The 25,247-nt window shown below is 47.4% G+C and overlaps 1 protein-coding gene across 1 annotated transcript in view; it reads left to right on the top strand.

Moving 5' to 3' along the window:
• The window catches only part of MDGA1 (MAM domain containing glycosylphosphatidylinositol anchor 1), a 139,715-nt gene extending 116,752 nt beyond the window's left edge, over positions 1-22,963 (top strand). Inside the window, exons 13-17 of the mRNA XM_066180403.1 lie at positions 5,178-5,330; positions 6,522-6,656; positions 20,062-20,192; positions 21,122-21,230; positions 22,387-22,963. Of these exons, the coding sequence (XP_066036500.1) occupies positions 5,178-5,330; positions 6,522-6,656; positions 20,062-20,192; positions 21,122-21,230; positions 22,387-22,478 (620 nt within the window). The 3' untranslated portion in view covers positions 22,479-22,963. The remainder of the gene's footprint in view (positions 1-5,177; positions 5,331-6,521; positions 6,657-20,061; positions 20,193-21,121; positions 21,231-22,386) is intronic.
• The last annotated feature ends 2,284 nt before the right edge of the window (positions 22,964-25,247 follow it).

Here is a 25,247-nt window from a genome sequence, read left to right as displayed (position 1 = left end):
ACCCAGACTGGGCCTCATCGCTGAGGCCTGTAGGAATAAGTGGCGCAGGTAGAAATTCAGAAATTCAGTGCCAGGATTGCGGCACAGTTAGAATTACAGTTTAAGGTGTTAGCAAGGGACAGAGGGTTTTCTAGTAGTTAGCAAGTATAGTAATTAGCATGGACACAGTAGCTGCCTTAGGAATTTGTTCAACAATGGGTGTTTGCATTCTTCCCTGTGCTGTATGCCAATGAGAATACACCTGTGAATGTAAACTATGTAGAACTGTATAAAACCTGCCATCTCAGACAGAATAAACAGAGAACGTAGCATTAATCATATTGATCAGATCTGCGTTTTGCTCTTGCCAACTTCCCACTTGTTATGGGGTTCCCTCACAAATGTGTTCTGTGGCAGCAGTTGGTGGTTGTAGATTAGCCTGGCTTGCCATCTATTGCTGGTGTGTCTGGTCTCTGATAATGCTCAGAGTCCAGAGGAATCCAGGTTTGTTTGGGTAAGAACATGTGGGAATGAGATGTCAGCCTGTGTTTAGAGTTGGATTGCTCAAGTTTGTGCCCATTCTTCAAGAATGTTCTGTAATGCAAAGGTTAAAAAAGGTGACAGTTCCTTGTATCCTGATGGCAAATAGGATGACTTAGCCAGTTACAGCATTGCAAAGCTTTCTTCCATTACTGGTTATAAAATCCCTAGAAAATTGCAATAGGAGAGACTGTTAAATATTCTTCCTTAGATCATGACGTACTTTGAGGTCTCAATACAGTTCTCATGGTCTTCATTTTCTAGATGGGGAGACTGATGTCCAGAAAATGGTAACCTGTGAGTCACACAGCAGGTCTACAACAGAGCTGGGGCTCGGAGCATGGTCCTTTATGCTCCAAGCCAGTGTCAGTTGTCACACCACAGCTAAATGATGGAGGCAATTTTATTCAAGTGCACTTCATCTGCTATTCTCCCATGGACTGCAGCTAGAATAGGATTATTATTCTTTGCATTCATCTGGCAGCTAGAATTTCATAATCAGGGATGGCTTTCCCCAAAGGACTTGAAAGGAAAACCTCCATTATGTTTCTCAAGAAGGCAAAGCAAGAAGAAATGCTAATAGCCACAGTAGAGGGTCTCTCCCCTGGGGACACATGGAGGTGTCTGTGACTGAGAGCAAACAAGTCTGCACTCTGAGCTGCCACCACTGCAAAGCCTGCCAAGGAAATCTGTTTGGTGCACACAGCACTAAATCCAGCTTTTGAGGACCCCGCTCCCATCACCTCCACCTTACCTGCAACAATCCAGAGAACAACTTCTGTGTTCAGTACTTAAATCCACAGCTTAAATTTTAAACGATAAGCATCCTTTACACCTTGATGTTGCGCCAGGATCCCTGGCAAACGGCAAAAGTCTTTAGGAAGGTTTGCATCACACAGTCGAGGTCAAAAGTCAGGTCACCTCTGTGGACTCTGAGGTAGAGCAGGTGATAATGGTTTTCTTCTTGGCTGGATCTGCCAGGTTTGTCCTGGTGAACCTTGTTGATAACCATCCAGAGGTGACATGGTGGCATGTCCCAAACCACACTGAACACTTCCTAATTATTCATGGCACCTCCACTTGTAGCTCAGAGAAACCACAGAGCTTTGCTTTCCTGTGGCGTGTTTTATACCAAAGGACAAGGAGTTGGAGCACTTGGGTTCTGTTTCCAGCTTAGGCACTGCCTGCTGTGACCTTAAGTGTGTCTCTCTATGCTTTGTGCATATATTTCCCCACATGTAATGCAGAAGATATATGGAAAGAGGCGTTGCTATGCTACAGAGAAATTAAGAACCCTTGTTCATTAGTTGTTGCAAAATGCCTTGAGCTCCTAAGCTAAGCAGAGGCGATGTGCTGGAGTTTCAAACTCCTGCACAGCAAGTGGTGTTGCACATAAGATGGATCATGTTGTTGATTAAGCAACAGCATTACTTGACCTGTGATCCATGGGACCCTTCTCTGTTTTATGTGCTCTGCTAGAAACATTGTCTTTTGGAAGGGGCTGTATTTGGGTGAGAAGAGAGAATGCACTCAGGACCCTATTTGGATGTTAAAAGATCTCTCTGTAGGCTTTTGAGTCAACTTCTCTGAGCAGTCTCATCCCACGTGTGTGGCTTCTTACAAATGAGACACAATAGTCCGCCAGGCTGGCACAATCAGGCCTTGGTGTTAAGTTGGGAATGCTGTCCTCAGGTCCTCTTTTCTTGCACAACTCTCTCTGATTTCCACCTGAGCTTGTGCTTTTCCTTAATCTGCCTTTCCTTTGATTTCTGTGCCTCTTCATTTGTGGTTTGTTCCATCTCAATCAGTTGCCTGGCTGACCTCTGTGTTACAGCTTCCAACTCTGCTTTCCACCTGTTATTCCTTGTTAAGGTGATTCTGTATTGGAAAAGATGTCGTCTTTCTTTGAAAGTCCATGTGCTCAGTGGGGTCAGAGGTACAAACCGCCCTGGTGCTTTTGCAGAAGGACAGTCATTGTGGATCCTGCTGTGTAAGATAATGCCATTGTAAGAGAAAATGTGTCTCTTTTAACTGAAATTGGCAACCCATGAGCTAGAGTCATGCAGTTGTTTTTAGTCCAGTGGAGGGAAACCAGGGGTACTACACCACCCAGCAATGTCAGCAAGCTTGTGGGCTCCAGCCTCTCCTTTGAGGACCACTGGGGATCTGGTACAGCCATGAACTCCCTTCTCTCAGCCAGAAGAGCTGAGGAAGGACCCTTAGGAGCTGTCTTCTGACCCTTTTCTCCTTCCATTTCTTTGTTCTGGGGTTGAATGAGGCCCCGTATCCCACATAGTTACCCTGTCTCAGACCCTGCAAGCGTCTGCCCTGTCCTCTGCTCCCTTCTCCTTCAGCTCCAGATGCCATTTGAGCCCCTGTGTTAGGCACTGCAGAGCAGTGGCTAATTTGGGTTTGGATGCTAATTAGAAATGAGCAGATTGAGCAGAAAGCACTTAGCCAGGGTTAATCAGCAGTTAAGTGGCCAGCCCAGAGAAGCTCCCAATGGCTGTACTCAGCCCAAAGGAGGGGGCATGTGGTGTTTCCCAGTGAGTTTACTGAAAACCCAGCTGCCCTGGTCTGTGAACCAGGCCCTTGGCTTGCCACACATTGTCCAACCTATGCTGGCAAAGACATTTTTGCAGGTTACTGCAGGAGTCTGCATCCTCTTTTCTGCTTTGATGGGATGCTGGAGAGAGATGGGCAAGAAGGGGGAACCCATTCCCTTCCACAGGGGTGTGAGGACCTTTGATGTCCGTTTGGATTACAGTCATTTTCACTTCCAAATGGGAAGGCATGGGAGGATACTAGCCACCAGAAGGTGCAGTATCGCAGAGCCAAGTGTCTGTTCATTTCATGGGTAGTCTCTCTTCTCTGGTACAAGATAAGAGATTTTCTTGTGTATGGTAGGTGTTTAAAGCTCCTACCATCACACCGTACTGCATCTCAAGCTTTTGGCCCTGACATTGCAGAAAACTTCCCTTGTGTGTCCCATCCTTGGCACCCAGCCCCATAGGCTGAGGACCCTGCTCTGTCCTACATGTCCTGCCAGAGTCACCCATGCTAGGAGAAAAAGCCTCCTGCCCAGGACCCAGAGCAAGTCATCACTGAAGATACAAGAATGCAAGAGCCACAGGAGGCATTTGGGCTTCTCTTCGTCTTGCATGATAAATAACGGTGGGAGGTAAACCCCAAAAAGTTGAGTCTTGCACCAGCATTCCATGGATGTGCTAGCATTCCTAGCACATTCCAAGCCCTCATCAAGAGCCTTGTTTTCCTTTGTGTGTGTGTTCTTTCATGGCTTTATCTTTCAGTTTCATAGCACACCTCCTTGCTCTTATTTAAAAGCAGCAATTAAAGATATCTGTACATGCTGTATCTACATCACTCACTCAGGTCCAAGGTCCCACTTTCAGCTCATTCTCCAGCTCTGGTTTCTGCCCAGGGACCTTTCAAAACACACAGCAGTTTTCACATCAGTTCTTGGGCCTGTTTTCTCTTTCTTTTTTGTGTTTTTTATGTATCCCTCTCCTATTGTGTCAGCAGTGTAAAGCTGGTTCTTGACCTTTGCTTTTGTGCCTCAAAACTACCTTTTTAACACAAATGTTACAATCTTCAGCCTGGTCATGTCCAATTCATTCCAATCTCTGTAGGTCCATATTGGTTTATGTCTATGCACAAGATTTTTCATCTGTCTTACAATATTGCTGTAGGGTGCTACTGTCTTGTGGTAGTAATAAAAGTGAACCTTACTGCACATGTGGTTGATCCTACATAAAAATCTTTACCTACGTGTTTTATTTTGTTAGTGGGACCAGCATAAGCTGCAAAATCAAATGTGCCTTTTAGCTGGTGTAAATTAGATGTACTCTGGCTAAATGACACATTTGTCGTGCTGAGCTGACCTCTTCTTCACAGCTGATTTTTTTTCATGTGTGCCATAGTTTAGTTAAATATATAGCCTGAAGGGGGGTCATCTGCTGCTACTTTTTCCTCTCTCCTGGGGAAATTATTCTACCATCATGTTGTTCTGATATAAAAGCCCTTGTAGCCAGTTTGCCTTCAGTGATCTTTTTCCCTTCCTCTACATTTGCCCCTTCAGATCTCTCAAAGAATCTCTTTCTCTTTAGCCATAATAGCTTTATTCTATTTTGTCAGAGCATCACATCCATCAGCCTGGATTAACACTTCTGTAGTAACACTAATCACTGATGTGTTATGGGTAGTGATAGGAAAAGGGAGAACATTTTTAAGTAAAAGTGGGGACATTTGGATTAGATTTTCAGAGTAAATGTCTTACTCAGAGAATGGTGAGCCACTGGAACAGGCTGCCCAGTGATGTTATGGATGTCCCATCTGTGGAAGTGTTCAAGGTCAGGTTGGATGGGCCACTAGGCAACCTGATCTAGTGAATGGAATCCCTGCCCATGGCAATGGGTTTGGACCTGAATGGACTCTGAGGCTGCTTCCAACTCAAGCCATTCTGTGATTTCTGTGATTTCTATGATGCCTTCCTTTTCAGCCTCCTCCTGAGGTCAGGGGCTGCCCATCTGCCCCTGGCTTGGCACAGAGCTGACAGTGTTTCTGTGAGCACCCAGGCAGTTTGGGGAGGGTGTTTGAAAAGCAGCAGCTGAGCAGCCCCTTCCCTTCCCACCCCACAGACAACACCTGCCGCTTTGAGGACGAGAAGATCTGTGGCTTCGTGCAGGACAAGATGGACAACTTTGACTGGACCCGGCAGAACGCCCTGACCCAGAACCCCAAACGCACAGTCAACACAGGGCCCCCTACGGACATCAGCGGTACGCCCGAGGGTAGGCACCACTCTGGGCTTCTTCTGGCTTGGCAGGGGAGGGGGGGTGCACACCATCCCTTGTCAGGAATCCTACAGCTCTGGGAGCTGATGGAGGGCTGATCTGCTTTTTACTTCACACCGGGTAAAGAGAGCAGGCAGGTAATTTGCATGTTACTGATTGGAATTAAACACACAATTAAAACACCCACAACTTTGTTGAGGGGAAGAGCGTGAGCATTAGTTCTTGTTGTCAGCTAATTGCCTGATGCCTAATGCCCTTGCACTGTTTGATGCTTGTTTTGAAGGAAAAAAAAATTGATAAACAAGTAGGAGAATATCTCTAACACCTAGAAATGGCCCTGTAGGTTTTAGTAAGCTGTTTCCTCAAGGAAGTTTTCAGGGATGCAAACAGATCTCCTTAGTATGAAGCACAGAAGCATGAGAGACAGACAGGAGCTGCCTGAGGAAGCCTCCCCCGTAGCTGGAGGGGACTGGTGTTATGTATTGCTCACCCTAGCTGTGTGTGGAGTACATGCTCCCAATTTAGCTGGATGCTACGTCTCTCTTTCTGTAATAAGATAAGTAAATTTGTATGCAAACACGTATCTTTGAACTCAGAAAAAAAATGGGAAACATCCAATGGCCTGCTAAGGAAATGGTTTTTCCCATTAGTGTTCAGTACACCAACCTGATTGAGCATTGAAAATGATGTTAACAAATTAAATGGCTAATCTCTTCCTCCCTGGGCTGTTAACAACTGCCTTGGTATTGTTCTCTTTAGACAACAATATTGTTCAGGCTAGATGTACTGAATCCTCTCTCCCTCTACTTGAGGCAGAGAAATTAGTCTGGAATGGTTTCTCTTTCTGGTGTTCTCCTTGCACAGTGCAGTCAGCTCTGAGGCTCTTTGTGCACCCAGACAAGTGTGCATGTGCATGTTCAGGGGTTCACCTGCTGCATGTGCTCACAGCAGGTCTGCAGATGCCCGTCTCTCCTGTGCTTCCCTAAATCCTGCCAAGGCAGGGGAGGCATTGAAGGTATACTGCAAGTGTCCCTGGCCAGGATCACAGTGGGCACAAAACAGTTGGGCAGAGCAAGGCCATGTCTCCCAGAGGAGGAGTGGTCTCGAGCCACACTGACATCCCCTCTTTTGGAGGAAGGGAGACGCAGTGTATGCTGCCTTTCCCCACCTTTCCCTCTCATTCTGCAGGTTATTACATGTTCATCGAGGCATCCCGGCCCCGGGTGACAGGAGACAAAGCCCGGCTCATCAGCCCCCTCTACAACATCACTGCCAAGTATTACTGTGTCTCCTTCTACTACCACATGTATGGGAAGCACATAGGTGAGTACCCTCGGGGGAAGGGTAAACTCAGCCTCGTGGGCTCTTGGGGAACATCTCCAGCTTCTTGTTCCAGCAGCTGTGCCTGTGACCAGCAATTCCAGAGGGCAGGAGTCCTACTTCAGTATTCCAAGCAGCAAGGTGGGCTGCTGCACTCAAATACTTTTCCCGTGGCCCAGCAGTGTCAGGGTTGTGAGGCCGTCACAGCCCATGCTTGGGACAGCACCTTACAGTCAGTGTGTCCATTGGACAGGAGAAGAGGGTGAAGGGGTTTTGTGAACCAGAGCTCTGGGGTGGCCACAGTTACACTGGGGTGCACGGGATGTGTGTTCCCCCAGCTGTGCCAAGGGGCTGCCTGCTCTGCCTGACTCCCTCCTCTCATTGCTGAAAGCCTCAAGTGCAGCAAGCACCACAGAAAGTGCCTGGCACACTAATGAGTTTCCACATCCAGTCAAGGAGCAACTGCTAATTCGTCACCTCTTGATTATAATTTCATTAATTTGAATAATAGATGCACTCTTCCCACAGCACACAGGGTTATTAATCACCTGCTGGACTAGAGCCTGACTGAAAAATCAGGGCCCAGGCAGGAATGTGTCCGCCCTTCAATAAGCGGGGTTAATTAACCTCTCTCTGCTCAGTACTGTAGATGTTGTTGGGAGGGAACATGCTCCTGAGGCTGGCCACATCTCTGTGCACATGTGGCACAGCTGAGAGGTTAAACTGCAAAATCTGGGCGAGGCTGAAACCCTGACACCGTGGGTGTCAGGGGCGAGGAGCTGGGCTGCAGGTTCACTGAGCAGGTCTCCATCTGTGTCTGTGTTTTGAGGGTTCATATCTGCTCTGTGCACTTGGAATCGGGCTAGGTCAGAGGTGTTTTCACACATCTGGATTCCCCCTGGTGACAGGCTGCTCCATGTTGCAGTCATGCCAGTGGTGGCAGGCCGCTCAGGCAGAGCACTGTCAGTGTTGGCTCACCAGATTTTCCTGGATCTGCTGGTCCTGCTTAGCTGACAGAGTCCAGCTGCTAATGCTGTCTTGAAAACACATGTGTTCTCTGCTGCTGGCCCTTATGGTAAGTCAGCTCTGCTGCCTAATTCCTGCTTGTCTTCTCCTGGAGGCTTGGAAAGAGGTCTCATTCTTTGATGAAGAGTGGCCGAGACTGGTGGGAGATCGGCAGAAAAAGAGATGTTGAGAGACAAGGCCTCTCTTGCGCTTTTTCTTGTGTCATATTCCCAAGTTCATTTCACAGGTGAAGTTAAAGCTCACCATTTACTTGATTTTGGAAGAGAGCTCGGTTTAACAGTTCTCTTGTGGTGGTCTGTCTGGAGGTGGGGTGGACTGGACATGCCAAAGAATCAATTCATTACAGGTTTTTTTGCTTTTAGCATTTTAACTCTTTACTGATTTGTTCCACCCACAAATTACCTAAAAGTGACTGTGGCTCCTGAGACTTAAGGAAGCCTCTGAGAGCCATTTTCTGTTCCTCAACTTCAGACACCTTTTATATCTGTTGATTTTTCCCATCATACCCAGTGTTATGACCCTTGCCTGATCCCTGGTTTTGCCTCTTGTTGTACAGAGGGGCTGATAAATTTCTGTGGGGTCGATAGACTCTTTAATGCCATATGATTTCCATGGTGGGTGCTGCTGAGCTGAGAGAAAATTTTAAAATCAGACTGATTAGACAGAGATTGAAAGAGAATGAAATGAGAAAAAAGTGCTATTTTTCTTGGCCTTGGAATACATGACCTGGTCCAGCAAACCCACTGTATATCTGCCTGAATATTGAAACTCAGTACCTTGATGCCCTTATTGGCTGAAGTCCTCTCAGAGTTCTTCAGGCAAAACAAGTTTGTTCAGCTCTTCTTCTTTAGTCCTGGGTTAGAGGAGGGTGTGGGACTCAGTAGGACTTCTCCTGTGAAATGAGGAGACAGACCCTGCCCTCCCTTCCATCTCACACATGCAACAATGTGAAGGTGAAGGTGTGGTTGCTGTCATCCCAAGTCATGCCTTGCTTCCCATAGACCTGGCTATCCCTGATGCCTGCAGTCGTGGCCACAACCCCTGGCTCACCTCGTGCCAGTGCAGTCCTATCAAGCCAGGTGCCAGCAAGAGTACATCAGATTCCTCGTGTCAGCAGACAATGCCAGCTAGAGGGTGTCTCCCATCCCAAACCTCTTCTAGCAACTCCAACTCCATCGTGGAGCAAACTGAAGCTCTGTCACTACAAAAAGTAGCCGTATAAAATCCCGACATTTATTTATTTTTTTAATAACCCTTTTATTACCTTTTTTTTTTTTTCCCACTACAGAACTTGAAAGCTGGTTTACTCTCACAATTTGACTATAAAATATCCGTAGCCATCCAGGCAAATCTTCCCTGGGAGAGTTCCCAGACACTACTCGTTTATAATAGATATGACGAAAGAGAGAATTAGAATACAAATGCACTGGTTGTAGCCGTGATATAAAATATTCAGTGCCTAGCAGAGCAGGATGCTGTTGAATATCTCTCAGCTGATGAGAGAGCAGGATGAAGGGGAGCTCCCTGGAGGCAGTCCCCATTCTCCTGAAGTTATTTGGTCATCTGTTTTTCTTCCTCTGGCCCCTGCTGTAGCAAGCAGTCTCATGACCCTGTGATCCTGCCAGCCCCAACACAGAAATCAGGGGTAGAGGAAGAAAAGAAAACCTTTTTCCACCAGGCATTCAGGAACAAGGGTGTCTTAGTCGTGGTTGGTGTAGAAATGTCGAATGAGGCTCAGCTGTTTGGAGGCTGGTGCTAATGATGCCATCGTAGTGGCATCGATCCCTGTGTGGGCCATTCACTTAGGAGTTGGACTTGATGATCCTTGTGGATCCCTTCCAGCTCAGAATATTCTGTGATTCTGTGTTTCTGAGGAATTGCTTGCTTTCTTCAGGGGAGGAAACTAGCCATGGCAGCTAGCAACTATTCACCAAGTTCAAAAAGGCTCTTTGCCAGGTTGGCAGGGAGCAAATCCTCAAGTCTTTGCTTCAACCAACAGATGCCTCTTCCTCCCTTCCCAGGGGCTGCCTGAGAAGGGGATGCTTTAAGAGGACAGTTTCCCTGACAGACTGGTTCCACCTTTCTCTCATGCCTCCTGACTCAGTGGTAGCCAGGTTGTGATCTGTACAAACTCCTGCTTGCTGCTGGATGCTCCTGCAGGCCCTGCAGCAAGAGATGTCTTCATGGTCAGCTCACAGGATGAAGGCTGCTGAGAGACATGGAAATTGCAACCACTGAATGGAGAGCTAAGGGTGTGATTGTTCCAGTGCTGACACAGACCTGATCTGACCACCCCAGCTAAGTCTGGTCTATGTATAATCAGGATGGGAAGTTTCCAATAAAATGATAAAGTATTCATTGCTTTCTACAGCTTCTTGAGGAGGGAAAGGGGGTGAAAATTTCCAATCCATGGTATCCAGTGACAGGATGCATGGGAATGGTTCAAAACTGCATCAGAGGAGGATCAAATTTCTTTATTGAAAGGGTGGTCAGGTACTGGAATGGGCTTCCTAGAGAGGTGATCAAAGTGGTCAGGCAGTTGGTGGTTGTAGATCCTTTCCAACTTTTCTTTCCCTTCATTTCTCTTTTCCTTTTTCTCTCTTCTACTCTGTTCTAAGATCCTATGAGGAACAGTGCTGTGGACTGATTAGGAAGGATTTGGGTTCTGAGTCACTGGAAACAATGAGACCTGGTCAGATCACTTGCCACAGAATCTGAGTTCAAGAAAGCCATGGCTGTTTCACAGAGGGAATTGGGTTGTGGGCAAGCCACTTACACAAGCAGTTTCAGCACTGATGCCCTCCTGCTGTGGAGGAATCACAGGTCTGGGAGGCCTGCCAAACTGAATTGCTTCTTTACTTCTTCAGCCCAAATCAGACAATCAGTGCAAAGGTGTGTCTAAAAGGCCGTAGTGGATGATCACATGTAGGAGCCAGTGGGTGCCATGTGGCTTCAACTTGTTTCTGGCAAGTGATGTTAGTCAGAGCTGTCAGGTCACACAGATTGAGAGGTACCAGTTATGTCAATGCAAAAGCAGCTCAAACCACAACGGCATCATTTTTGTAAGATTCAACATCATAGCTTCCTCGTTCCTACCCAAACTTTGCTTATGAACACAGCACCCTGCCACTGCACGGTAATAAAGGTGGCACCCTGGAGGTAGCTGCATTCTTTTGGTACATGAAGTTTGTCTTATATAGAAGCGTGTTGTTCATTAAATCCATGCCATTAGCTCCGGTGCAATAACTCTACACAGTAGAGATTACATCACTGGATTGATTGAGGGGAGGCTGATTTTCCTAATGAGTATGATTCACTTCCCTCTAGGCTCTTGAAAACAAGTTGCAGTTAGAGCTGAGTGAACAGTTTTTAATGAAAAAAATGTATTCCATTTTTTTAATACTCATTCTTTTTCCACTTATTCAGATGTGTTCTTGGCCATCAATAAATACATATTTGACTAATAATTTGTTAGAGATCCAGCACCTTCCTGTGGGCTACGTTATGGGCCTTTGGATAGATTGTGGTCTCTTCTAGTACTATCTGCATGGGTGTTTTGGGAGGTTAGTCAAATACCATGATCATGAGCAAGGATTATAAATACCTAGCAAGAAGACCACGTATTTCTAAAGTGTCATTCAACCTCTGTAAGTTCAATACAGTGGCCCTGAACCAAAGACAGATGAAGTCGTTGTTTTTCTAAAGAATTCAGTGAACTTGGGATTAGAGGCATAGATTTAAAGATTATTAAGACCCAATGGTACTGGTGCATCGTCTAATCAGACTTCCTGCATAACCAAGGTCAGAGAATTCCCTTCAGTTACTTTTGCTGGAGCCCAGTAATTAGTATTTGTCTAAAACTTCATTAGATGTTTACTTACAAAAGCACCAACAGCATGTTTGATATGTAGGATTGGAATATCCTTAAGCCAAAGACCTTAACATCTAAAGAAGACGACATGGAGACAAGGGAAGGGTGTTCAGATGTGGATTGGCTACATGTCATTTTTATTCCGCAAATATTGTATCTTCATGTTGATGCACACATTCTGTTTAGTACCTTGAATGTGGGTTCACTGATTCCTGCCTTTCCTCGCTCCTCACTAAAAGGGCATCACTGAATCAAGTTCCCAGTGCAGATGGGCACTGAAATGTTGCCTTCTTCAAAAGTCCCCTTCTATCTTACCAGTTGAATGTCTGACTGCTTTCCTGCTGCAGGTTTTGTTGGGAAGGCTGTTGGAGCACAGATTGCTGGTACCCATTCATTTGCAGATGCCCCAAATCCTCACAAATCTTCTTTGCTCCTGATCACCTGATTGGAGACACAGTTATTCCTCTGGTGGACAGTTGCTGTGATCCCCCCTCTCTTCATTCAGCAGAACATCTTTCCATTCAGACTTTAATCACAGCAGCAGCCTTGTGCAAAGTTGAGGAACTGTAAGGGTACACTGCAACCTGATCATCTCCTGAGACATCAGGTGTTGCATCAGTTATTCAGACTCTGAAATTGATACATGCAAAACTTAACAGACACTTAAGAGTCCCTTGTCACTCTTCTATTCTCTCCACAGACCATTACTTGTTTCACTGTTGGTCATTCCAGGTGCACACCCCCCTGGGTGCTCTGACAGAATAAAAGCTATGGGGACAGAGTGAAAACTATGATATACTACTTGTGCATCCATCCCTATCTGTACTTGAGCTTCAACCAGACATGATTTTGTAATGTATGGAAATGCATCCCAAAAATCAAGGAAATGCTCAACAAGTGTCAGTCACCACCATCATTTCTAGGAGTGACTTCCTTTCCCAAAGAGAGCTCTGCAAGGATGACAGGCACCCCAACATATGAAGGAATTTGCAGTTGCAGGTTTGGAGTCTCACTGTCTCAGCTAGTTGCCGTAAAGTTTTGTGGTGCTAATAAGGCAGGCATGAAGTAGGAAAAGTCTCTTGCTGTAATGCATCCCAGCTACAATGGGCTCAAAGGTGGGAGCACAGCCTACTCTAACAAACAGCCTTCCTGCAGCAAATCACTTTCAAGGCCTGGACCATTCATCCTCTCACATCTCCCTGGGCTGGGCAGAGGATGAGGCCAGAGAACAGCTCTTGAGTGGTGGGTGTCCTCAGTTCAGCAGGAAGAATATGTGATCTCAGCTGCTCCTTCCTGCTGTCTCAATGGCTTCAGCGTTGCAGTAAAAGAGCCCATCTGCTCCCAGCCCTGCAGCCATGCAGCTGCTGTGCTTGGCTCCTGGGATCGAGACACCACTGATAGGGTGATGATGGGGAAATGGGGAAATTGTTAATAGTGGTAGAGAAGAGACAGGCAAAATTTTCCTCAGCATAAGTACATCCATGTCTGCAGGGTTTTTGTCAGGAGCCCTTTCACACACATCTTTTGTATTTTGGGGGCTTTGGGAGGCTCCCTCCTCTCTTGCTGAGGTCTTTGCAAAGCCTGTCCACAGAAGAGAGACAGGCAGAGTCCCCTGTCTGGCTGTTGTGCTCTTTTAAACCTGGCAGTGTCTGTGAAGCAGACTTTGTTTCAGCTCGTTGGAGACTGCTGAGCACAGTGCGTGCTCTCAGTCTGAGAGCTGAGCACATGAATTCCGCAAAGGACCCAGCTGTCTCTGGTGCCAAAGATGAAAGGGCCCGTTATCAAAGCTGGGAGGAGAGAGAGCATTGCCTGAAGGCATCTGGGCATGTCATGAAACAGGGGGTGAACAAGGAGCAAACAGACCTCATAGAGGAACTATGGTTCACTCTGCTTCTTGAGTCTGCAAAATTGGTGGGAAAAGTTGCCTGCACACGATCTCCTTCTTGCTAGGTTTATCATACTCTAATTTTTAATGGTTGGATTTGATATTAAAGGTCTTTTCCAGTGTAAACAATTCTGTGATTTTCCCTCAGGCTGGCCTCTCCTCTTTAAGGTAGGACCCAGCACTTCTGGAGACCAGCAGCTACAGCAGGAAAGAGGGAAGGAGCTGCCCCCATCGGCACCTTCCCACCCTGCTTGCCAGCAGCTGCACAGAGAAACAAAGAAGAGCATCCATTTCCCTGCCCAGCACCTGGGGCTCCCCTGACCCTGCCTGGAGTTGAGTCACCAGCAGCACTGGGCTCCTACACAGCCATGGCCCCAAAAAGTGTCCAGCTCTGAACTTAGCCTTGAGTCACCCTCCCTGTGCCTTCCCTCAGGTCTGTTCTAGCTGCATATCAGATGGGCCTTTGTTCTTCTGAGATAGCATAAATTTAACATTATGGAGCATGGATGTCTTTTTTCTCCCTCTTCTGAATTTCTTAAACCACATCCTGTTCTCCACACATAGAAAGCTTGTTACTGGTCACAAACGACCTCTGAGGGAATTTTCCATGAAAAGGCGTGCCAGGATTTTGTTCCATAAACACAGTATCAAAGATGGAAGTCTTGTATCATTCATCTTTCTATGGTAACAGTTTCTCTAATTAGACTGGTGGATCAAACGAGCAAAGGAGCTCAAGCATAGCTCCATTGCGAGTCTGCTCCTGCCATATCACCATCTGCTCTCTATGTACACAGGCAGGTGGGGAGATGCTGGAGAGAGGGAGCTATAGCTGTAGCTTGCCTGCCTTCCTCCCAGTACTCCTCATCACATGACAGACATGACAATACCACTGCACTTTTCCCACTGTCTGCAGGGCCCAGGTCCCCCATGCCCAGTGTGTCTCCCCAGGGGCCCAGCCATATGTCCACTTTGCCTTTTTAGTGTGTTGTTGCTTCTCTGCTGGTACACTCCCTCCATCCCGAAATTCCGGTACATGCCACACTGGTCAGACAGATAGTAATGGATCATAGATCAATCTGTGCAATTTGCTTTGCCATTCCAGGGAATATTGCTTCAAGCCCACCCTCATCTGATGATGGTTTAGGAGGTGAGGTGGAAACGTGTTTGTTTCTTTGGGTTTTTAAAATCCACAGTTAACTCCAAAGAAAATTCCCTGTAGCCATATATAAGTAATTTTCACAGGTTTGCTGTAGGGGAAGCATTGCCAGTCAAAACTTACCATATTGCTGTTTGTATCCCCATAACGTCCTAGACACAGCAGGAAACAAGAGGCTTTGATTCTCCTGATTCCTTTCTCCATAGCCTCCCTACTCTACCAGAGCATGGAGTGTTCCACAGCAATCAGATGGCAGCACAGGCTGAACGTTCTCCATGCCCCAATGCAGATGTCTTGTGAGCAAAAATGAGATCATGGTGCTTTCCAAACTCTGACGAGAATGAGCTCTCTGAACCCTCCCACTCTGAAGTTGGTGAAGCGGTGGCTGCAGAAACAGATCTGTGTAGTGACCCTATGACTGGACAGAGGGGACCCTGCACACCAAACAGAGAGCAATGAAAGACATAGAAATAAATTCTCTGTAGCCAGGAGTGGAAAGCAGCCCAGAGACTTTAATTGTCTTACTCCTCATATATGTTCATGTGTGAAGCATCCTGAGAGACTGCTAACAAGTAAATACATCCTACCATGGCACAAAGACAACTTATATTCCTAGAAATTATGAGTACCACTTGGTATTGTTTCTGCATCTCTGTCTGTGCTACAATTATTTTTCCACCCTCTGCTCTCTAGCTCTCAGAGCAATAACTTTCCCCCCAGCTCTATAACCAGCCTGATGCTGACTGCTATTCATTAACATCCATTTAAATGAGAGAGGAAGAGAGACCTGTGTTTGTTGTGGAAATTACAAACCGTAATAGATTCTTTCTGGAGACTGTCACTTGCTCCTGGTATTTGCCTGCACTAAGCTTTGGGCTTTTAGTTTCTGATCAGTGGCATTAACATTAAACACTCGGAGAAGTGCTCAGAGCCCCTGTTAAAAATGTAAGAGTTCTTTTCTCCCTGGATTGGTTTTAGCTCTCAATTTGGATCTACAGGTGACTCTGCTAAGCTGTGCAAGGTCTAAGTCCTCTCCACACTGTGAATCTCTTTCTAGCTACAGGGTACCTCTTGTAATCAGTCAGCTTATCTCGATCTGTCTTGCCTGCACTGGAAATGCCATGGGAATTTCCATGGGGGCTTTCATCCCTGAATTCCCAGTTGGGTGCCAAATCTAAACTGAAGCTGCAGCCAGGAATTCTCATCAATAGCTGATCTCCTGAGATTGCCCCATACTGGAGCAAGGATCTTACAGGAGTGCAGCAGACAGCTGCAGTGATACCAAGCTGCATGCCAGCTCCTGGCTGTGGATCCCAACAGCCTTCCCTGCCCATCCCACAGAGCTCTGCTGTCCTTGGCATGACAGTCCATCTCTCAGTGCGTAATGTCATCCTCCCTTTGCTTCCTGACTACTCAAGCTGCCTTCCTTCTGTCTGAGCCATGTAAACTGAGCTGTTCCTTAGCCTTCTCTCCACCCCATCACCCTGCATTAACTCCCCAAGAGAACGCTTGAGGAAACATCTACCTTCTCTGCCATCCCACACCGACTGTGCTGATACCCCTGCCTGTGCAGGCCCTGCGTCCCTCCCACTGCTGCCTGTGCCAGCTCTTCTGGAGCTACACTGCAATTCAATGTGACAGTGAAGTCCCTGTCCTGTGGAAACTGAGTGAAGACCTTTTTTTTGTTGTGAGAAGGTAACATTTTAAAGGCATCCCTTGGGTTGCTCTATCTGGCAGCCCAGCTGGTCTTTTGTGTGAGTGCCATTCTTTTGAAATGCCAGCTCTGGTCTTCAAGGCAGCCAGCAGAAGGTACAGCTGGCTCTGCCTGTAATTAATTCCTCATCACTCATCACTTGCCTTTATTCTCCCTTTTGATTGGGAAGAAGGAATAATACAGATTACGAGACAAATGGAAAGATTGCCTTGTATGGGAAGAGCTAACAACAGGATATTTCTGCTGTCCTGGAATTTCCCTTCTGTTTATCTGTCTCTGGTCAGCTGGAGAGGTCCATCAGCAGATAGATGGTCTATCTTTTTGTGTGCCTCACTAGCAGGCACCCTTAGAAAATGCCAGGCAGGGGAGATGGGGAAGGAGCAACAAGGAGAGAAATAGGTAACAAAACTGTCCAGCTGACTTTGGAATCTGATAGAGGAAACCAGGCATGATTGCAGTGTGAAACCAAGCAAAAAGGTTGACTGCATCAATTGGCACTGGAGACCATCCCAGATGGGTCTTTCTTATCTCCACTGATGACAAGTTGAAGAGCAGGTCACGCTTCAATTCTACTTCAGTTCGTAACCACTGGAAAGGAAGATGACTTGGAGATTCCCATAGTCCAAGTCTGCAATGTTTTGTGGCTCTGCCCAGAGTGCAGGTCTGGTGGTTTGTTTACAGGTACCGCATCACAGGCTGTGTGCCCTTAACTGCAACTGGTGGCAGACTGACACGTGGTAGAAGGGAGTAAAGTGGAAGAGATGTGCAAACTTTAACATCTACAACACTGTGGACTCAGTTCAGATGGGATAGAGGTTTCATCACTGTTTCAAGTCCAGGAGCCTCTTCCATGCCTCCCAGAAGCATATTCCCAGTGACAGTGTTACTGAAAAATTGAGGTATTGTAGTTCCTTCCCAGTCTCAAGGAGGTTCTGTAACTTAGCAGGGATTGCAGATAGGGCTGTGAGAGCTGGCTGCCCTTCACAACTCTGACTGATTTCTAAGATAGCCTAGGGCATGCTGCTCCTCTGTTTTGACCTTCAGTTTTCCATATGTAGACAGGAGTACACAAAACACTGCATGTTTTGAGTAGATAAGGGAGCTTCCTTTCCAATTGTAAACCATTTGAAGAATGCCTGCTGGTATTCAGTATTGTTGTATTAGGGAATTTGGGGGCCAAAAGGTTGTTTTTTCCTGATGCTGCAAGGACATGGAGCTGTCAGCCAGGATGTGCTCAGGCTTGGTTTGGGTTTAGGCCAGGTATTCACAGCCAGTGCTTTGGAGACGCTACTTTGCATTCCAGATGCTTCTCTGGGTTTCTTTCTATCTTGCCTTTGCTTTTTTCCTAGGGCATCAAAGTTCGCTTGCTGCGTGATTTGTCCCAGTGCTGGCTACTCAGCCAGGCTATTGTGCAGCAAATCCTAGCTACAAGTCCCCAAATGAGGATAGAATAGACAATGGTTGTTTCTAATCCTTGCATGCTAGCAGCTTCATCTGAATTCTTCATTTGCTCTCAATCCCTCACCTCAGCAGCTCTGGTGTCTGTAATTAGCTGCTCTGAGCACACTCCTGTTGACATTGATCTATGGGGTTATGTAGTTCCTGCGTGAGCTGTCAGTTTGGACAAGGGCCTCCATGAGGACTAGGTATCCTTAGAGAGACTTTCCTTCATAGAAGGCTGCTGAGGGCAGGGAAGATGCCAAGAAATCAGCAGCTCAAAGCTGGTTTTGCCAGAGACTCCTATGGTGACTTCTCTTATCTGTGGCACTGTGTTTCCAGGAGGGAGGTCTCACTGGCTTGGATCCCCCAAGGTTGTGCAGTGCCAGCTGATCTCAAGAGAGAGAGAAACAAGCTATATTTTTCCTTGTCCTGGGTTGTGGTGTGCATCCCAAATTGAGTACCACCAGGGAAGGGGATTGGATATGTTGTCTATGTCCTGTCAGGCCTTCATCTAGTTTTCTCAGCTTGCCTTACAGCTAATGCTTCTGAATATTTCCAGACAAAAATGTTTTTTCTATCCTCATTTCACTAAATTATGTACATATTTCATTTTTTTAACCTTTTCTTTTAACTCATTCACTAATAATCTAAACATTTCATCGTCTTTATTATGCTCTGAACTCCCTGTGATGTATCTCTCAGTTTCTGACAGCCAGGCGCTTGATGGGAGTATTTCCAGGTCTCTGTCCTTCACACAGTGTCCCTAAGGTAATGTGCCAAGAATGAAGGATTTGGGGGGATCATGCAGAAGGGAGGTTATACAGGAAAGTCTGTTTCCCTGTCTCTTCTCCTGACCTCTTTCTGCTGCTTTTCTGAAGGGCATACTCATGTGGGAATGCAGAATCCCAAGTGCAGACAGACTACAGATGGATAAGTAAGGGTTACTATTTCCTCTCTACTCTCAGGTGTAATATATCTGTGTATGGAGACCAGAAACACTGATGAGCAACAGCATGACTAGAGTTGTGATTGATTGATTGATTTCTTGAGGGGAAAAAAAAAAATGTGTTTCAGGTCAACCCTGACTGAATGTTTAAAAATGTTTTTTTTCACTGGAGCAAAAAAGGGAAAAGAAGTAAACTGAGGGCATGCTAACAAAATGCTTTAGGAAGACAGACTGAGATGGATGTGTGTGTGGGTGGAGGGTAGAAGCTGTGACACTGTTTTCAAAGTGAGAACTGGAAATGCTTTGAGATTTGTTGGCTTTGGTTTTGGTTTAATGATAGACAAAACCTTTTGGGAACTGGCTTTTTTGAAAGAACTTGAAGTCGGCATTGATTCACAGGATCTTTGTGAACCTCTGAAAACATTGGGCTGGGATGATACCAGGTGGTGTGGAACAGGCAACGTTGTCTGGTGCTTCAAAGAACAGCTGCTCACTCCAAGGTTGCTCCCAGGGCAAGTGGTGAATGAGGACACTGGTTGTGTTTCCACAGCTGATGGCCAGGGCCAGGGCAGGGAGAGCCCTGTTAGCTGCAGTGCATATTTCAGGTGTCAGTTGGGAACGGAGGGAGGCAAATACATGTTCTGGTCTCCCCATTTCAAGTGGAATGTAGAGAAATTGGTGGGGTCCAGCAGAAGGGCATCAGGAGTGCCCTTCTGACCAGGGCATCCTGGTGAAAGGCCAGGAGCAGAAGCCCTTAGAAAGAGAAGTTAAAGGAGCTGGACTTGCTCAGTCCGGCAAAGAGGAGGTTGCTATTGGCCATTGGCTCGCAACTGTTTCAAGAGCAAATTCCAAGATAATGGAACCAATTTTTTTTCATAGTATTAAATTATATAAGGAATGGTGTCCTCAACTGGTAGTGCTGGAGGTTCATACTGGACAGTAGGAAAACTTGGTTTCCTCAGGGAAGTTCAAGACTCAGCCAGGCAAAATCATGCTGCCCTCATGTAGAGCAGATTGGATGGGATGCCTCTGGAGGTGCCTGGCAGCTAGCATTTCTGCCACCCCCTTTTCATGCCACCCTAGCCATGCTGCACACTGCTTCTACCTCATCCTGTCCCTCTTTGTCTGGCTCTGTGCTTCCCTAGGAAAGGCCAGGTGGATGTAACATTACCAGTGGCACTTATCCATGAACACAGGAGAAAGCTGGCTCCCCTCAGAGACGACCACTGGGGCTCTGCAGGCTGTCCCTGGACCAGCTGGGGCTTACAGCCATGGTTCAAGGCTGAGCCCAGAGCTGTGCCAGGAGCCAGCCCAGCAGGCAGGCTTGGCTGCCTGCCCCAGCATGCCAGAGGCCTGTTTCTCTCTTCCAGGCTCCTTGAACCTGCTAGTTCGCGTGCGGAACAAGCGAGCCATCGACACCCAGGTCTGGTCCCTCAGTGGGAATCGGGGCAACATGTGGCAGCAAGCACATGTGCCCATCAACCCGCCTGGGCCCTTCCAGGTAAGCCAAGCCCACAGAAAGGGGCCACCTGCCCTATCTGTGTGCCATGGATGTAGATTTCCTGGCCCTCTGTAGCACAAGGACTAGTGGGGCACAAGGGAGGGCACTGGGAGCTTTCAACCCCCAGGGTCACTGGAGCGAGGCAAAGGCTTAGTGGATGCACAGAAGTCAAATCCACTTCTCCCTGAGGGGTTTTTTTTTGGCACTATAAATTTTCTGATTATTGCTGATCTAGAAACTGCTTGTCAGAGAGCTCCTTTTGGATATGTCTGTGTGACAGATAGGTGCTGAGCAGCTGGGGAATGCTGGCCTGTTGGTGTGAAGTGACTGAGTGCTAGAGATTTCTTCTAGCATGTGCTGCAGAGCCCACCTCTGCTATGCCCCTTGCTTAGGACTCTAGGAGTGCTCGTGAATATGAACTGGGCACTCTGCATGTGCTCATCGAGTTGTTCACATGTACCCAGGCGGTGGGCTGCTTTTGGGGCTGAGGTTTTTACCCAACAAGCTACTCTGCTGTTGCAGGGTTGTTTGTGAGAGCTGCTCTGTACAAGCTGGTTAAGTTGTGGCACTGTGGCAAAATGCCCAGTGTGCTTTTGGATACTTCAAAATAGTAAATAAGAATGTAGTTACTCTTGCAAGTTCTATTCAATATTGGTTGGCTTGTTAGAGCAGGACATGTAATATAGCAGAGCTCTAATGCTCATTTATTACTGCACAGATGCTCAGTACAAAGAGGCTGGTCGCATAAACAGTGAGGTTTGGCTTTCCAGATCCTATGAATATTGGAGAAACAGGAAGGAAATAATTCTTTTGGGGGCATGATAAGATCTGCCCTGTGTCCTGCTCGCCCCTGCAAAGCCCTGCAGTGCAGGAAGGGCTCTCCACACCTGCAGCCTCACACTGGGCTTTCTCCCATGCTCTGCTTGTAGATCATCTTTGAAGGTGTCCGGGGCACGAGCTACGAGGGGGACATTGCCATTGATGACGTCACTCTGAAAAAGGGAGACTGCCCAAGGAAGCCAATTGGACCGAATAAGGGTGAGACTGTGTCTGCCTCAGAGGCAAACAAGTTGATAGGAGTGCGTTCACAAATGTGCGTGCCAGGGACACACAGCTGATTTCAGAGCACACTGACATGTTGGTGGGTCTCAACAGGATGGGTGACCCCACAGCAGAAATCACCAGAGGGGCTGTCAGACTCTTGGGCTTGTTTTATACAGTCAAGAATTCGCAAGAGTCAAAGGAACTACCAGGAGGTGTCATCCCCAAAAAGCTAAGGACTTCTGCAGTACCTCATTTCCTGGAAACTCTAGTTATGGAAGCTTTGAAAAGGGAAGGACTTTCTGCAGGCTTTAATGGCCTCTGTAGTATTAAATCAGTCCTATTCCAAGAATATCAATATTATTCCAAAAAAATCTGCTCTTTGGGGTGTGGAACAAGGGAGGGCTGTACTTCTCTCCATTGCCATCTGAGCAGAGAGGCACAGCCAGGCTAAATCCCACCAGCCCCTTTCCAGTCCACTCACATAAACTGATGCCAGCACTGCGGTAATGGAGACAACTCCACTCTCACTAGGGTGCACCGTGGATTGAAGCCACAGCAAGGTGTGTGTAAGGACTGTGTAGGCATTGGGTGGGAATCACTGGATTGTTGTCTGCCTTAGTCCTGCCTGTGCCCTCGATAACATGCCTCAGAGAGCAGATGTTTGGAGTGTGCAAACCAGAGCCAGACAGGCACCTGAGAGCAAGGTTCAGTTTGGTTTATTTATTTTTGAAGCAAGAAAACCTTCAGAGTTAAGAGTCACTTCTAGCAATTTTCTTAACTCCAGAGATGAAGAGGGAAACAAGTCAGAACACTCTAAAATTTTCAAAATTCTAGGTGCAGTTAAAGGTCTCTTTTAGCCTAGGATGTAACCATAACACAATGAGAGTCTTTTGTTTGACTCAAGTTGAAAGTTCTGGGGAAGAAAGGAGGATTGGATTGCAAAAGTGTCTAGGATTCAACCTTTTTTCTAAAGTTAGTTTTGGGGAACCTTGAGAACGTCCAGGAAAGGCTCAAAGTATTTTTCAAAAAATCAGGGAACTCTCTGTGCTTCAGGGTGGGAGAAGACATGGATGTGTGCTGACTTGTTTGATGAGGTCTGAATGTGTCCCATCACTAATTCTCTTTCTCCCTCTCTTGGCTCGGCTGGCAGCTGTTGCTCTTCCAGGAAGTGGTGTCCCAGCCCTGCACAGCCCTTGGCTTTGTGGACCATTGACTTTCTTCCTTTACATGCTGCTCAGATGATGGCAAGTGAGCGCTCCTGTCTTCGGACCAAGACATTCCTGCTCCTTTCCTACTCAGCCACCTCTGCTCCTCTTCCTCCCCTCCTCACTGGCACACCAAAGTGTCCATATGTTACCAAAGACTGACAGGCATGACCATGCAAAGGGACCTGGTTCAGAATTGGAGCACTCCTTCAGAAAGTCATAATGTCTAGAACGAAATTTTAAAATAAAGACAAAACTTTTTTTTAAAAAGCACGTGCACGAGAGAGAGAGTGAGAGAGAGAGGAAGGAAAGAAACACACAAAGGGAAAAGAAGGAATGAAAGACAAAACATAGGAATGAAGAAGTGTGAAGAGAAAATGAAGGAAGAAAAAAACCACCCCCATGTTTCCTTGGGAATGTTGGACAGGGCTTCCTCAGGGAAGTGGGAACTTGTTTTAAACAAACAAACAAAAATATATTAAAGCACAAATTTCTACCAGAACAGTTACCTTCTTTGCTGCAGAGCCCACAGCTTAGTGGATGATATCCTGCAGTACTCCCCTTGTCTTCTCATGCTTTCCCCACTCCGGCTGCAGCTCCCTGCAGTAACGCCGGCCTCTCCCATGGGGCAGCAGCTGCCCCACGTGCCGCGGCCAGAGCGCCTTTCCTCGTGCCGCATGTGCTTCGGTGTCTCCATCCACCCACATCTACCAGGCTCTCACCTATTTAATTGCCCCCAGTGTGGTTTGCTTTGACCTTTCCCCACCACTCTGTGCTTCTCATCCCCCAGCCTGAAGAAGATGGAGCAAGGAAGGGACCAATGACATGGACCACGCTGAGTGGTGAAGTCCTGGCTGGATCCAGCTGCAGCAATGGCCTCCAAGAGCCTCTTTCTGTCTCTCAGCACTCTTGCTGGGTAGGAAGCAGGTCTGAGCTGCAGACAGAAAAGTCTGGTCTCTATGGGGCTGAGGGATGGGATGTGACGGGATGGGACTGGAAGGGTGGGGCAGTTGCACACTGGCTTCCCCCTGTGAATATTGGGATGACAACTCCTCAGCCCTAAACCCAGGGTTGCTTCTCTGCCCATATTTTGTTACCTATTTATTTTGTTTTTTATTTCATTGCTTAACTTCCTCCACCTCAAGGTTCCTGGATTACAAGAAGAGTCAGGCATTTAAATGTTCTTCAGCCAGGCAGCAAGTCCTGTGCCCATGATCCAGCCCCTGGGCTGGCAGTTCAGGCAGTTTCAATGCTGCCCTCTCACCTCCCGAGGCCTCCCTGCCTGCAACAGCGCATTTGCTGCAGTGTGGGCAAAAGGTGGCAACAGCATCACTGCTCAGGGCTGAGGTGGCTGAATTTTATCAGCACATGCAGCCACACAGGCACTCAGCTTCCACTGCCAGGACAGTGGGCAGAGGAGCTGAAAGGTGGAACAGGCAGGAAACTGCTCCAAGAAGGATGGAGGCAGGAAGTTGGCCCAAAAGAGGGGCTTATGCTGAACTGTGGCCCTGTTTGCCACTGAGGAGCAAGGGAACAGGGATGGGGAAAATGCACCTTTTTCTTGATGGTATCATGAGTGGGTAAAGCTGGTGTTTCTCTCTGCTGCAGACCTATAGCAGGTCTGGCCTAACCTCAAGGTGGAGGCACAGGGTGCTGCTCCAGGTGAACCCCCAGGAGAAGGATTTGCCCTGCACCAGCCAGGCAGGAGCTGTGATAGCCTTGTTGCATCTGGAAGCAGCTCTGGGCATGACTTACCTCCCTGCACAGGGCAGAGTTAGCCCCACAGGGCTGTGAGTTGGGATTTATTAGCCCACACTGGCAATTAGTTAAGTGTGACTCTTCCTCCTAAAGGACACCCCCTCCAAAATCCCTCTCTGGAACACCACAGATAAGATAGCTGTCTCACTGAAGACCCATGGCTCCTTACCCATTTCTGATGAATATATCAGCCTCTGTAAGACAGCCGTGTTTGTCTGTAATCACCTGAATGTATTAGCTGCCTCCTGCATTGCTCAGCTTCCAGCCACAGCTGGGGCCTCATTGCCTTCACTGGTGGAGGGGGAAAGCTCTTACTTAACTCTCAGCAGATCCAGCCACCATCAGAGAGAGAAAGGACATCAGCTCTAAGGGACAAGGGGACCTTCTTCACAGGAGGCCTTGCAAGACAGTGGGAGGGCATGATACAGGTCTCGCCAGCTCATTCTGCTTTTCTCCATTTCCAAGAATTGGGACTGTGTCTTTTCTGTCTCCACTCCTCCCTCCAGAGCCCAGACCTCAATCACAGTGCACAGTTGACCAGGAAACCCATGACTGTTGCCCAGGGCCAGGCAGCGTCATGGGATGCAGTGGGTGCCCACAGCAAGTCTGTGTCTTGCTGTCTGTTGCCATTTTCATGGGCAGCCCTTTTTTAGGCTGAGCCCTTTCAGCCCTGTGCACTTCCTTTCCTCTGTGCTTGTTGGAGGTCAGAAGCCATCACCCCGCTCCTGGTAAGAGTCCACTTTCACTCCTAGGAGAGACACCATGCTTTCCAGGGGCACTTGGGAGCTTCACAATGCCTCCTGATCTGTCAGCAGCAAAACATTGGTGTTGCATTGCTGGTTGCAGGGAGGCTTCTGCTGGGCAGAAGGTGGAGACAGGAGTGCTTCCCCATCAGTAAGAGATAGCCCAGGGCAACCATCTCACCCTCTAAGCGCTGAGGCAGAGGCCCTTATGGGTTTGTTTCTATGGACTGCTTAGCCCAGGTTGCACAAGCACCCAGGCTTTGCTGGTGTTTAGTGGGCATCAGAGGTGCTGTGGGGCTGGGGAG

The sequence above is a fragment of the Chamaea fasciata genome, unplaced genomic scaffold (genome assembly GCF_029207755.1).
Source record: "Chamaea fasciata isolate MVZ Bird 193981 ecotype frontalis unplaced genomic scaffold, bChaFas1.0.hap1 SCAF_3, whole genome shotgun sequence".
Taxonomy (NCBI): domain Eukaryota; kingdom Metazoa; phylum Chordata; class Aves; order Passeriformes; family Sylviidae; genus Chamaea; species Chamaea fasciata.
The sequence above is the reverse complement of the archived record's forward strand: the minus strand, read 5'-3'. Positions and strand labels throughout refer to the sequence as shown.